The following is a 14,119-nucleotide window of genomic DNA, read 5'->3' on the forward strand; positions in this document are numbered from 1 at the left end:
CTTTGGGCTAAATGTTGGATGCTGATCTGATGCGGGCTTGCGGACTCTCCTCCACGGATACTTCGCAACCGGACATGCACACCATGGCCGAAGAGAGCACCTGCCGCTTATGGGTGGGCTGAAAACTTCCAAAAAGAGTTGCACTATGGTCTCAAAATTGCCTTAAGCATGCAGGTTAATCAAGGTATCAACGATTGGGTGTGGGGGAAGAGGCCAGGCATATCGGCCATGTTCCCAGGCCACCATCACAATGACTGATCAAGACAACCATCGTCGTGAACATACTGTAACAGAAAGGCTACGTCGCCGGAGGTAAATTTGAGTCAGCTTACCAGAGCAAACGTAAGGGTGCACAACGTCATATACCGTAGACACTCGACAAACTCGTAAGCCTGTAGAAGGCGGTCAGTATAGTGGCCAGTCCTCTGCTCCTATGCATCTCAACCACAGCTTTCCTGGATGTACCATCCTTGGTTCTGTGGGCAGATTGTTCTTTTTTCAGCGGACGCTTTGCCTCATGCCGTTAAGCTCGCCCTTAGGGGTTTACTGTGGTACGAGTTTGTCGAGTGTCTACGGTAGTCGACGACAATTGATGAGAGGGGGGGCATACCCCAGGGGTATAGAATATTCTTGTTTTTTGTAAAAGGAAAATAAAGTTGACAGCATGGGATATATCAAACGCCTAAATCATGATAAAAGCAGTACCGCCCACAACGCCGGCCGTGAAAATAATGGTTATCACGGCCGCCCCGAACTTGTCCGCCGTAGTAATCGCTTTGTACGTGGTCGTCGATCCCGACCCATCGTCACTCTTGCCTCCGTTGACGTCACCCGTAGAGTTGCCTCCGGTGGTGGCAGTGACAGGCCCGTCGGCCGACCGGACGAGGTTGTACATCATCATCTGCAAAGAGGTCATTTGCGGCCCCACGCCAACCAGACCGTCAAAGGTCCCGTTGAGCCAGGAGAAGCCGCAGGCCGTGCCCGCGTGGCCCTTGAAGCCCGTGGCGGGAGATCCCGAGCAGCTTATGGCCGCCTTCGTGCCGCTCGACAGCAGGAGCTTGGCAATGGACTCGGACGTGTGCGGGGCGACCTGCGAGGTGGCGGCCAGCCACCGGGCGAGGTACCCCTTGAAGCTTTGCGCGTCTTGGCTGCACTGCGCTGTCGGCTCGCAGTAGGCTTCGTAAATGATGTCGTCCTGGACGAATGCCGTGTTGACGTCCTCGAGCATGCCGTCGACGCGCGTCTTCCACGTGTCGCTCTCGGTGATGTTGTACATGATGGCGGCCCCGTACAGGAAGATGCCGGCGTTGTAAGACCACTTGGTGCTGTCGGTAGAGCTGGGGCACGTGCCCTCGAAATGGACGCCGTCCAGGACCTGGTGATCGCTCGTGAGCAGGCCGACGTTGGTCTGCCAGTCCCAGACCTTCTCGGCCCAGTCGGAGTAGGTGGTGTTGCCGGTATAGCGGGCCAGGCGCGCCGCGACGTTGAAGAAGCACCCGTTCGAGATGGAGTTCTTGTAGTCGAAGCCGGCGTTCCAGGTAAAGATTTGCCATCGCACGCCGCCGCCGCAGTACTCCGTGTCCCAGCGGCTGACGTACTCGTTGAAGACGGCCTGGACCAGAGCGAGCCACTGCGGTTGGCCTTCCGGGGGGTTAGGGTAGTTGTGTTCGGCCGCTGACATGGCGGCCATCGCCCAGAAGCCCTGGTCGTCGTTTCCTTCCGTCAAAGTTTGGTTCTGGGGCATATAGTCATTATCGTCGCCGACTTGGTGAAGCATGGCTTGTGTAGTGATGGTGTTGTAGGAGTCATCCCCCGTGAGCCACCAATAATCTATAAGCGTGCCGAACATAGCACCAGCCTCCCACCCTGGGACCCCATTAGCGTAAGGTCAAAGACTGTATCGACGGCAGCCATGAGAACCTACAATAATAAGGATCTGGTAAGTTTCCCGGTGTATCACCGGTATTGTTTCCGGTATAGTATTTCACTAATCCGTAGGCGGCTGTGCTTGCGGCGCTCTTGATGGACTCTAACGGAGGTCAGTCAGACTGAGGGCGGTTCGGTAGTCGCAAAGAACTGACCGTCATCATCCCATGTAACGTCAATGGCATTGGCAGTAGCCGCCAGGCCCAAACCCACGGTCAACGCCTGGAGTGTTGACCTCATCTTTGATTGTTTAGCGAGTGGAGTGCACCGAATGCCAAGGTAGAGGCTCAAGTGAGTCGGGGCGACGGGAGGTCTAAATCAATGTCGACTTATTGGGTATCTTGGCATCTACGACGACAACAACAACAACTACGACGACGCACGAGAAGCATCCAGGGCCGCCAAGCTGGGCGGGAAGAGTGAGTGAGTTAAAAGGCACCGTCAAGGGGCTGTGCAGGCGTAGGTCCAATTTCAATTTTCCGCCTCTCCACAGCTGACGTCTACAACCCACTGCATGATCTCGGGTCCAACTTTTTGCTAGACGGTAGACCACAAATTCCCTACCACGTACCTGAAAGAGATCCATCTTCCATTCTGAGGTAAAATCTCAAGTTTCAGAATAGTCCCACCCAAGCCTTACCTGCCTGCGACGCGCCCCATCGGTTCATCACACAAGATATAAGTGTGCTCGCCCCCGTCGTGTCGTGTATTCTCCCCGTCTCGATTCGACTTCGCTGCCGGTTGGGACGGGGTTCGTCTCGAGACTTAATTCGCCTCGCACCAAGCCACAGTTGCTACGGGATGTATCGTCTTTCTGCCGGATCGGATTGCTGACTGCCGGTAGACAATAGACCAAGCCACGAACTCGTCGACAAGCAATTGCAGACCACGCGTGCTTTGGAGGCCACAAGGTACCAAGACAGAAAACTTCCGGGCGACTGGCCTTAGCGTTCTACGGGTGGTGGGGTGATCTCCGTTACGACGACGATCCGCCCCTATCCCATCGGCGTAGGGAGGACCAATAGGAGCCGGAGCCTCTAGGAGCCCCTGTAGATGCATCTCCCTAAAGGTGGATATCGTCCCCCAGATTGCATAACGATCAGCTGCCCGAGTTGATCTGTATAAGCAAACCCATAAAACCCGCATATCCGCCTGGTGCATACGACTTTTTAAATATCTTGGAGGGGGCGGCAGCAGGTATTTCAAGCCTTGAAGTGGGGCGGCGTAGGGGGGATTTCATGGAGCGTACAGGGTCCTACAGTGGGACGCGCACCAGTCTGCTTGCGTCAGCCCACAATGAGGTCTACTTTTAGATATAAAAAAGCACGCAGCACGTACCACCAACACCGAAACTGCCGGCACCACATACCGCATACTATCTCCGGAATACATATAGTCCGGATGTCCGGGGCTGATGCGTCTAAAGGGGCGTCCGCAGTGCGTGCTCCAATTGGATCGGGTTGGACCCTTAGGGGGAGAAGTTGTGGAATACTTGCGTGGATCCGGATGACTGACGCGTCTCAGCACGATGAGATGGGAAAAGACGGCCATCATCCGGACCAAGTCTTAGCCCCGCTGAGCTCCCATTCGTGGCCAATGTCAATACACGTACCCGTTTCACTGAAGCACCCCTTGGAAAGGCGCCTGGTTCGCCAGACTCACCTGAGGGTTGCGCGGCCTTAGGGCGGTGGTGATCCGGCCGCCGCTGAATAATAGGCATAGAGGCGAGAGTCCCAGCTGACATAAGGTAAGGTGAACGGAGCTCAACATGACAAACAAGCCAAAAGCAACGCCAAAGCAGCATCAGCTATTATTTACTCATGCTAGAGTCCCATCGGACCCTTTGGATCCATGAGTCTAGCTCAACCCCCGAAAATACGGGCGATCCCATTAGATTACACCACAAATGCTTCTCCATCAGTTCCAGTACCCCCATTAAAAGATAGATCGATCTCGCGGCTTTAGTTTCGGTCTGCTTCACCCCTGTAGTGAGCCAGATGTGGATAAGCGTGGTGGTGTCCGCCCCCGGGTTCCATTAAACTCACGACTCTAGCAGTTACATTTCTCTACTGCAGGTGAGTTACACAGGTTGGTAGGATGCCAAGATGAAACGTGCGTTTGTATCTGAGGTGGATCTTTTGACAACACGTCTACGTCTACACTGGTGAATGATCAAAGGGCAGCGATGGTCATCGACGCAACCATTACATTTACATGACGGCCCATCCCTCGTAGCTTAAGTCGCAAGTGAAAAAGAAAGCGAGAACTGGTGTTGGATTTCTCAAGACAACACGACGCCCCCTCGCGTCTTGAATAGAGTCCTTGACATATTTTATTGCTCGTCCTAATAACTTAGTGACTGCTGAAAAGACGCTTTGGAAATAGTGTACTATAGGTTAAATTGATGTCTCCGTAAAGCAGAGTGAGGGAAGAAGCGCTACAGAATTGTTTTCAGCTTAGCTCCCTTTCTCTCGTCAGGATAATGCGGCCGAATACCTACCACTCAGTCTCTTAAATTTGTTTCTCTTTTTGAAGTTTAACGACTTTTGACTGGTCAGTACAGACCCGAAGACTATTATAGTTCAAAGACAGTTTTTAGATTTGCCTTTGTACACTAATGGGCTTTGGTTCAGTCTTAATCTGTGAACAATGCATCTGGAGATGATGATGTCCATTATGTCAGGCTATGAGTCAAAGGGTGTATCTTTTAGTTCAAGTTGACTCGTTGTTATTGCCATTCAACTTGCCGTATTTTTCACAGGTGAGCGGGTAGGGAACGCTGCTGCTGAATCATCATATTCCGGCCTATCTGTCGCTGCATGGCAAGTGACTACCCATGTTTACGGATGCGAGCCGGTATCATAATCAATGCCAAGTATGCAAACCTCGTCAGCAAAAGATCTATCCGTTGGTAATGTATTTCTAAATTGATTGCCGACCGGCAATTGCTGCGATAAGTTATCTCTAGCCAAGAGATCTCGGCCTGTCGACCCCGATTTTCGTTTCTTGGCGACCGTGAGTTGACATGACACTTTATAGCTCCCGGTCCACACTTCACCGCTCTTATTCTTGGTTGCGCGGGGGAAAAAAATTCAGATAACCTAGTGGTAGAGGGCAACCGGGACTTTGTTGAATTGCAAACCCATCAGGCAGAATTGCAGGCCAAGGCCTAGCAGGGAATACTAACTTTTGACTTTCCTGAAGTGGCATCGGCCCTCCGGATATCCACCTCGCTACCCCGTTTCCTGGAGTTGCCGTCGCCACTTATTACCTAATGAACATGAAGCGAGTGGCTTCTGGACCTAGCCGGGACGACTGTTTTCTGTTGTCCCTCGTTGTCGCCATCGCTCGCCATAACTATCTAACGCCATTCCAATGCAAGTCAAGAGGCCGGACTGCAACCCAAAGCGGACCACGATAGGAAAAGTGAAGGACTGCAGGCCGAGGAACGGTTCGTTGCCGCCTGTGTTCCCCGCGGTTCCGGTGCCGGGGTCATGAGCCGGGCCGGGTCCATGTAACGTCCCTCTTGCCAAGACACCAGCGATATGAGATCTCACGAAGCGAGAACTCTGACTTGGGCAATGACATATGCGCGATTAGATTTTTCCACACTCTAGGTGGCCGGCTGCGCCGTCTTCGGGCATACACCCCACGTTGTAGCAGTGACTGCGGAGCCGATTCCTGATAGTCGGTAACCGACTCTCCGCAACATGACACGAGAACTCGGCTGACCCCGGCGTCCGCCTCGTGAAAACCTCGATGATGGGACCGGGTTTTAATCTAAAATAGTGCTGCCCGTCATTTAAGAGTCTACCAAGCCTCTGAGATATCCATCAGGGTGCTTGTTAAAACCTCACTCGGTTGAGCCTCAAGAGCACCCCGAAGAGCAGTGGGGAACACTCAGCGGTCAACATATAAAGGGGACAGTACTCAACATTCGTGCCCTTGAATCGCTCTCCCAACCATCCTCCTTATCAATCTTGCCTTTTTTTATAAAAAAAAAAGGCAGAAAGGCAGAATGGCTGCCCGTTGGTCCACCCTCCTTGCTGCCGCGGCAACTCTGTGCCAGACAGCCACCGCCGAGCCCGTCTTCCGCGAGACGGTCTCTTTCCGAGGCCCCTTTGAAGTCGAGAAGAATGGAGTCCAGAACATCAACATCGAGTACACTGGCGCCGTGGACGGCGAGCTCGCCATTGTCTACGGTGATTGCGGCCTGAGGTCCCCGTTCGAGGCGCACCACAAGATCGGCCGGACGCACGTCGGATCCCACCCCGCTGCGAAGCGTCATCTGGAGTGGTTTGACCAGCGGCCTACCAAGTTCGTCTGGGTGGTGCCGGAGGATGTCTCCGCCGGCTGCCTGCACGCGTTCGTCGACAACAAGCTCGTCGGCCGCTCTTCGGAGCACGCCGTCAAGAGCCGGAAGATGAAGAAACGCGCCACCTTTGCCGAGGCGACCGACCCCATGGGCCCTTGGTTTGATGGCGTCGAGTACCTCAAGCAGAAGCAGCCCGACGAGGTCTTTGTTGCATCCGTCAAGAACAAGACCTTTGGCATCTTGGGCGCCGGCATTTCCGGTCTGCACACCGGGGTATGTTTCCCGCATTGATCGAAGTCCTCAACGCATCGCTAACAAATACCTTTAGTTGCTGCTTGACTCGGTTGGCATTCACAACTGGAAGATTTTGGAGTCGTCGGACAAGGTCGGTGGACGTATTCGCACCACTTACCTGAACGGCTCGACCCCCGACGAGCACCAGCACCATGAGCTGGGACCCATGCGATTCCCGCACACCATCCACGACGCCGAGACCAACGAGACGTATCCCATCAACGACCAGAAGATGATTTACCAGTTGGCCGACGTCCTCAACGAGATCAACGCTGACGCGGATCCCTCCCTCCAAGTCAAGTTCATCCCGTGGATCCAGGTCTCCGACAATGCTCCCGTCGCAACCAAGGAGCGCCGCCCGGACGGCACCGTTCCGGGCCGCAAGGAGATCGCTGCCGATCCCTCGCTTCAGACCAACACCACGTACTCCAACGCGACGGCCGCGAAGGAGGCGATCCAGGCTCTTGACGATTTCAAGGCCCTGACCCCCGAGAGGGCCAAGTTCTACGCGACCAACGTCTTCAAGGCCCACAAGGAAGCCGTCGAGAACGAAATGTTCGACTTCTCCGAGGTTGAGTATCTGCGCCATGTCATGAAGACGGACCTCAACGTGACTGACGAGGTCACCCCCTCGAACATTGTCTGGCCCATGTGGGAGTTCGAGACCGTCTACTTCCTCGCCAACGAGTGGCGCACCATTGACGGCGGCATCAGCCGTCTCCCCGCTGCCTTTGAGAACATCATCAAGGACCGCATCTCGTACAACACCAAGGTCTTCAGCGTCAAGTACAACGAGGAGCTGAAGAACCTCGACGTGACGTGGCGCCAGACCGGAGGCAACCCCTGGTCCAAGGAGACCACGACCGAGACGTTCGACTACGTCTTCAACAGCGTCCCCTTCAACCTGCTCAAGTACTGGAAGCTGCCCCCCCACTCCAGCCTGATGCGCCGCGCCATCGAGCGCACCGTGTTCCTCGGCGCCGTCAAGGTCGCCATGCAGTACAAGACCCGTTTCTGGGAGCACCTGGACCACCCCATCATCGGCGGCTGCGGACGCACCGACATCTACGGCATCGGCCAGATCTGCTACCCGTCCTACAACATCAACGGGACCGGCCCCGGCGTCATGCTCACCTCGTACGCCCCCGACGCCGACGCCGTCGTCGCCTGCTCCATGCCGGTCGAGGAGCACATCGCCTACATCCAGCGGGCCATGGTCGAGATCCACGGCCCCATCGCCGACGAGATGTGGACCGGCAACTACGAGCGCCACTGCTGGGAGCAGGACGAGCACCACGCCGGCGCCTTCGCCGTCCCCATCGTCCCCCAGCAGCAGCTCTACCTGCCGGCTTTCTGGCAGACCGAGTTCAACACCGTCTTCATCGGCGAGCACACCAGCTTCACCCACTCTTGGGTTTTCAGTGCGCTCGAGAGCTCTACTCGCGGCACCGTTCAAATGCTGCTTGACCTTGGCCTGGTTGACGAGGCCAAGCAAATAACTCGCACTTGGATGGCAAGATGGATCAGCGTCTAATGGACGGGAGAGGATTGTAATGACTAGGCATCTAATGACTGCAATAATGGTTGAGCTAGATATGCTGTAAAATGAAAACTGAACTTTTTGGCAACTCACGCCTTGTAGCGCTTAATAGGAGTGTGACTGCAGCTTGGTAAGTGACCTGACGCATAACAGACCGGTGCGCAAGAGGGGAGGTATCGCTGACGCTGCTCGCAAGGGTTAAGGTGGGGATAGCAGAGTGATTGGCGCCCAGCGGGCGGGATGGCGTTAAAAATAGATTGCATGGTGAAGCGCGAGATGACTGCATGTCGTGCTGTGCCGCACTGCTTCCGACCTTTGCATCTGCCCATCACTTTTCTTCGTTCAATCATGAGAAAAGGCCTGTTACGACTACAAACAAGCCAATCAGAAGTGGTTTCTGCAAGGGGGGAAGCGCGGGGCAACGTCGTCCAACCCAGCCTGATTTGAGGCGGCTTTGTTCCATCGTCAACGTTAGGCTTCATACCATATATTGCTTTCTCTGGGCACTTATCCTTAACTCAACAACGGCATCGCTGTCGTTACAGTCGTGCAGTTTCCTCTTTCATTGCCTCTGATTCGGCTCTCCTCTGCCAGAACAAGGCGTCACAATTACAACCCCCGATCTTCTAGGACGCTGCGAAACTAGTGCACGAGTTCTTGAGGTTATCATCTCCGCTGATTGATGCGGTGACAAAAAGACGGCAGCCATGATCAAGCGGGAGCAGACTGGCGGCCTCCCAAATTCTGAGGAGGAATGGCGCCTGACTTTGTTGAAAAGACCCCGGGAGGACACACCTGTCGACGAAGATACTAGGGACGACAGCGACGACAGCGACGATAGTGACGATAGTGATGACATCGATGATTGCTCGCCGACCGATGCGAAACGACTGAATATACATCGTAATCTTCAGTGCGAGGACTACACAGTCGGTTGGGTCTGTGCGCTGCCGAAAGAGATGGCTGCTGCAAGGGCCATTCTGGACGACGTCCACGAGACTCTACCAACAGTACCAAACGACCACAACGCATACACATTCGGTAGCATTGGTGACCACAATATCGTGATTGCCTGTTTACCTGCGGGTCAATATGGTATCACTCCGGCAGCGATCGTGGCAAACAACATGCAGAGGAGCTTCCCATATCTACAAACCAGGCTCATGGTTGGCATAGGTGGTGGTGTCCCCAGTAAGGGAGACATACGTCTTGGCGATGTTGTGGTCAGCAACCGAGTGATACCGTATCAATTTGGCAAAACCGTGCAATCCGGGCGGTTTGAACACACTGGGTTCTCAAACAGACCCCCCACCGAGCTCCTCACAGTGGTAGCTAATTTGGAAGCCGACTCCGCAGCACTCCTCAATCGGATATCCGCAACCCTTGTCCGAGTTGTAGATCGACATCCATTCACGCAACGCCCAACTGAACCTGATCGATTGTTCGATGCTGAATACGATCACCCTGAAGGAGAGAAGAGTTGTGCGGGATGTGATCCATCCATGTTGATAAACAGACCCGCTCGATCTGACAACCATCCACGTATTCATCGCGGGTCTATTGCCTCCGCAGATCAAGTCATGAAACATGGCCAGACCAGAGATCTTATTGCAAGATGGCATGACGTTGTTTGTTTCGAAATGGAAGCAGCTGGCCTCATGGACAGCTTCCCGTGCCTGGTGATACGGGGTATTTGTGACTATTCAGATTCTCACAAGACCAAGCAATGGCAAGAGTACGCCGCTGTAACCGCAGCGGCATACGCAAGAGAAATTCTCTGTGCTATACGAACGCGAAGAATTTTGAAACCATCAACATGTGTCAATTCATTGGCGCACATAAACTTGTCTCATATGGGTAAATAAATTGATTCTGGCCTATGCTGGCTTTCGCTTACACTCTTGCAGACAAAGCAGCACGCCGAAACTCCCTTTGGCAGTCTCTGAAATTTAATCAGATTGGTAACCGGCAATCAAACATCAAGGGATCTCTTGGAAAAACATGTCACTGGCTGATCAACCACAAGAGCTACAACCACTGGTTGGATCCTACAAGGCTATCTGAGCACCACGGTTTTCTATGGATTAGTGGGAAGCCTGGGGCAGGAAAATCAACAATCATGAAATTCGCCATAGGGCGGACGAAAAAAGGAAAAGTAAAAAATGCTGCATTGAATGCAGCTGTTATTCACTTCTTTTTCAATGCAAGAGGCGAAGAAATCGAAAAGACAACTACAGGGATGTATCGGTCTCTCCTGCACCAACTTTTACACAGCTTACCGGACCTCAATGAAGTGCTTGATACAGTAGACTCAAGGCTTTTAACTGAAAAATTTTCCTTTCCATGGGAACCACAACTCCTTCAAAAGCTTTTTAAAAAGGCAATTAAAAGACTTGGACGACGCCAGGTTAGTTGCTTCATTGACGCACTCGACGAGTGCGCAGAGGATGAAGTCAGAAAGATGGTAAAATTCTTTGAAGAACTCGGCCGATTTGCTTCCAAAAGAGGGATCAAGCTCTACACTTGCTTTTCTAGTCGGCATTATCCATATATCTCTATTCGAAATGGTATACGGCTTACGCTAGAGGATCAGAATGGACACGAAAAAGACCTAGAAGAGTACGTCCGAAACAAACTGGAAACCGAGACCAAAAAGCAAACTGAGGACCTTACTGCTCAAATACTTCTTAAAGCCTCTGGGGTCTTTATGTGGGTGGTCTTAGTTGTCGACATTTTAAACAAGGAGATTCAACGAGGCCGCATGTTTGCAGTTAAAGACAGGCTTAGTACATTGCCGACAGGACTAAGTGAGCTTTTCGAAGACATCCTAAGGAGAGACAATGAGAATATGGACGAACTCCTTCTCTCCATTCAATGGGTTCTCTTCAGCAAACGACCATTAAACCGAGAGGAATACTACTTTGCACTACTATCTGGTTTGAAACATAACGAAGGCCTAGGGGAATGGAATTCTGAAGAGACCTCCGTAGAATCTATGGAGCGTTTCGTTGTTAGCTCGTCGAAAGGACTTGCAGAAACAACAAAAGCGGAGAAACGGACGGTTCAATTCATTCATGAATCTGTGAAAGATTTTCTCCTGAAAGACAACGGTCTACGAAAGATTTGGCCAGATTTCGGCGTTGAATTCGAATATAGTAGCCACGATCGGCTAAAGGACTGCTGTCACGTATACCTTACCAAAGTTGACCTATCCGCCCAAATACCAGACGGACTCCTGTGGATGACATCGAAAAAAGACGCCAAGTTTAGCAAGGAAAATGTTACCAACAGTTTCCCATTCCTGGAATACGCGACTAGCCATATCCTTTACCATTCTGAGGTTGCAGCACAGGCATTTCCACAAGATACGTTCATTTCGGGCTTCCAGGTAGACAAATGGATCAAATTGAATAATTTGCATGAGCCATACCCAGCTCGGCGGTACAAGTCTGCATCTACCGGTCTATTATACATTGTTGCGGAAGAAGGTTTTGCCATGCTAGTTAAGACAGCCCTACGTCAAAAGTTCGATGCTGAGATTCAAGGTGGACGCTATGGATATCCACTCCTTGCAGCTATGAAGGAGGGTCATGGGAGGACAGCCAAAACGTTGCTGGAACATATCGCAAGCACATCAAAGGGGACCGGACTTGGTTCAGCCCATATTTCTGAATTGGAATACGGCGCTCGCGTTGCTCCAAGCATCACTAGCCTGGATAAGGAAGGCCGGACGCCACTTTACTATGCAGCAAAACGAGGGCAGCTCAGCCTTGTTAGGAGATTGCTCAGCTTAGGCGCGAATGATTCCCGGCCAAAGGGAATCTACTATAGCCCCCTAGTCGGTGCTGTTGCAGGAAAACAAGAAGCCGTTGTAAAGTTTCTTCTCGGTGAGTCTCCCAGCAACAACTGTTTTGGAACATTATCAACATCAGAAGATGGCGGTAAACAAATACTGGCTGCAATGCCGCTGACAGACTCTACTAAAGAGCTTAGCTTCCGCTCTCCAGCAGCTTATGCCAGTTTAACAGCTCGAAGATATGTCACTGAAGCCCTGGCTCTGGCGACAAAAACCGATCAAGTGGAGATCGCACGGTTTCTTTTGGAGTATGGCGCAGACATTCACGGGACTGACAGGTTCGGTCGAACTGCTTTCGAATACGCCGCATTAGGCGGAAAAGCAGCTTTCATAGAGCTGCTGCTTGATTCAGGAGCAGATTTCTTTCAGAGTGGTGATAGCAGAATTACACCGCTACATTGGGTCTGTCACGCTGAAAACCCAACATACCTAGTAGAATTGTTGATCAGGAGAGGAGCTAATGTTCAAGCAATTGATGAAATGGGAGAAACACCGCTGCATATTGCCTGCGAGTTATCCAATCCAGCAGTTGTGGAAGCATTGATTCATGCAGGCGCTGACCCTGTAATACCCAACTCTTCTGGTCAGACTCCACTGGCCAAGGCTGTTCGGAGTTTCTATAGAGATGGAAGCTGGATCGAATGTGTGGATATGTTGCTCAGCCGCGGCGCCAATATAAATCAAAGGGACAGAAACGGGAGGACGCCTCTTTTCGACATCGCAGATCGTGCCGGAGTAAAGGATCTTTCTGCATTGTTAGAGAGGCATGCTGATTTTAATGCCATTGATGATTTTGGCCAAACCGCGATATTCTTGTCGGGGACCTTGGATCATTCGGCGAAAGAGAGAACAATATTCCTAGTCCAGGCGGGCGTGGATCTTTCACACAAAGACAATTCGGGTCAAATCTTTCTTCATCTAGCGTGTGAGAGTTCCTACTCTTCACATGATTACCTGGAGTTCATACAAGAAGAGATCCAGAATGGCCTTCAAGTTGACGTACGAGACAATATGGGCCGGACACCACTGCTAAACGCAGTTAAGGCACACAACCTTGAATTTATCGATTTCCTTCTTCAAAATAAGGCCGATCCCAACACGACAGACTCAAACGGTCGTACGCCGCTTTACGAGGCCCTATCAAAGACAGGAGAACGTTCATTCTTTAGTAGACCGAAAGCACCCTATGAAGTGGTTCAACGTTTGCTTAACGGCGGAGCTGATGCCACTAAAGTGGGTCCAGGAGGCAAAAGTCTGGTAGATTTTGCTGTTCAGCAAGGAATAGATGAGGTGCTGAAGTTGCTCAAATTCTGAAATGAATGGGCCATGATCCAATGTGAGATCTCAGTTGGGGTTTCTTCTGCAAGACTAGGCGCTACGTAGTAGTTTGGGTTTGGCATGTGAAGATCATTGGATACCTTTTTGTCGTTTTGGTGCAGGCTTTTCCTTCTGGAGTCTGCAGGCTGCACATATTGCTTATTAGATTTCTCAGGTAGTTAATTTATTTGTACATTGGCTTGAGGACTTGTAGAAGAAGTACTTCTACTTTTCTAGGGGATAGTGATAGTAGAACAGGCTAAATGGGGTTTACAAGGTGTCACCGCACTGGCTGGAGTATACAGTGATACATAAGAAGACGACGTCGACAAGAGAGGTTAATTCATAAACACAGAGTGTGCAACCGAAAGATTTAAAGTTTTGGGATGGGATGTTCGGCGCCCAGTTTTCAACTATTCGGTACCTAGCCATAACTACGTACACTAACTTCCCAATCCTGATCAATATTTCATATTCCACAAGCTAACCCTGATCCTAACTAAACTTAGGCCCCAGCCATAAAGCCTAATCACTAGAAATGACCGTGAGATTTAATATAATCTCTCTATGAATTGGAGAGTTCGGGAATGCCGATTCAGGCTTGGGTTTGTCACCGAAGTAAGGGATATTCGGGTCCTGCGGATCCGTCTCGCCCACAAGCTGTGTGAGAGAACCTCCAAAAAATCTGTTTAAACCAAAACCTCTCAAGCCCTTTGATCCCAAAAACACGGGTGCGGAATGCCTGCTCAGGACCACCTGCCGCCTCAACGGCTTTGACCCAGTAAGGCGATTCGTATACCGGTCCATCCAAGGGGGTGGGGGAATACTCCATCGGGACGGCGGCAAGCTGCTCCAGATCCTCGTCGTCGAG

At 51.7% G+C, this 14,119-nt stretch overlaps 3 protein-coding genes across 3 annotated transcripts; 2 read left to right on the forward strand and 1 right to left on the reverse strand.

Annotated features, from left to right (window-relative positions):
- Positions 1-682: 682 nt before the first annotated feature.
- On the reverse strand, positions 683-2,166 carry EsH8_VIII_000234 (glycoside hydrolase family 76 protein; the record flags this gene model as incomplete). The annotated part of the gene is made up of 3 exons (XM_083269276.1): positions 683-1,866; positions 1,925-2,029; positions 2,082-2,166. 3 exons carry the CDS (start codon positions 2,164-2,166, stop codon positions 683-685), a joined length of 1,374 nt encoding a protein of 457 aa, XP_083129044.1.
- Positions 2,167-5,944: 3,778 nt separating this feature from the next.
- EsH8_VIII_000235 (flavin monoamine oxidase family protein) lies at positions 5,945-8,069 on the forward strand (the record flags this gene model as incomplete). The annotated part of the gene is made up of 2 exons (XM_083269277.1): positions 5,945-6,514; positions 6,570-8,069. 2 exons carry the CDS (start codon positions 5,945-5,947, stop codon positions 8,067-8,069), a joined length of 2,070 nt encoding a protein of 689 aa, XP_083129045.1.
- Positions 8,070-8,782: 713 nt separating this feature from the next.
- Positions 8,783-13,245, forward strand: EsH8_VIII_000236 (uncharacterized protein; the record flags this gene model as incomplete). Its single annotated transcript, XM_083269278.1, has 3 exons — positions 8,783-9,932; positions 9,983-11,962; positions 12,062-13,245. The coding sequence occupies 3 exons, from the start codon at positions 8,783-8,785 to the stop codon at positions 13,243-13,245; spliced, it is 4,314 nt and encodes a 1,437-aa protein (XP_083129046.1).
- Between the last annotated feature and the right edge of the window lie 874 nt (positions 13,246-14,119).

The sequence above is a fragment of the Colletotrichum jinshuiense genome, chromosome 8, assembly GCF_051148585.1.
Source record: "Colletotrichum jinshuiense chromosome 8, complete sequence".
Lineage (NCBI taxonomy): Eukaryota > Fungi > Ascomycota > Sordariomycetes > Glomerellales > Glomerellaceae > Colletotrichum > Colletotrichum jinshuiense.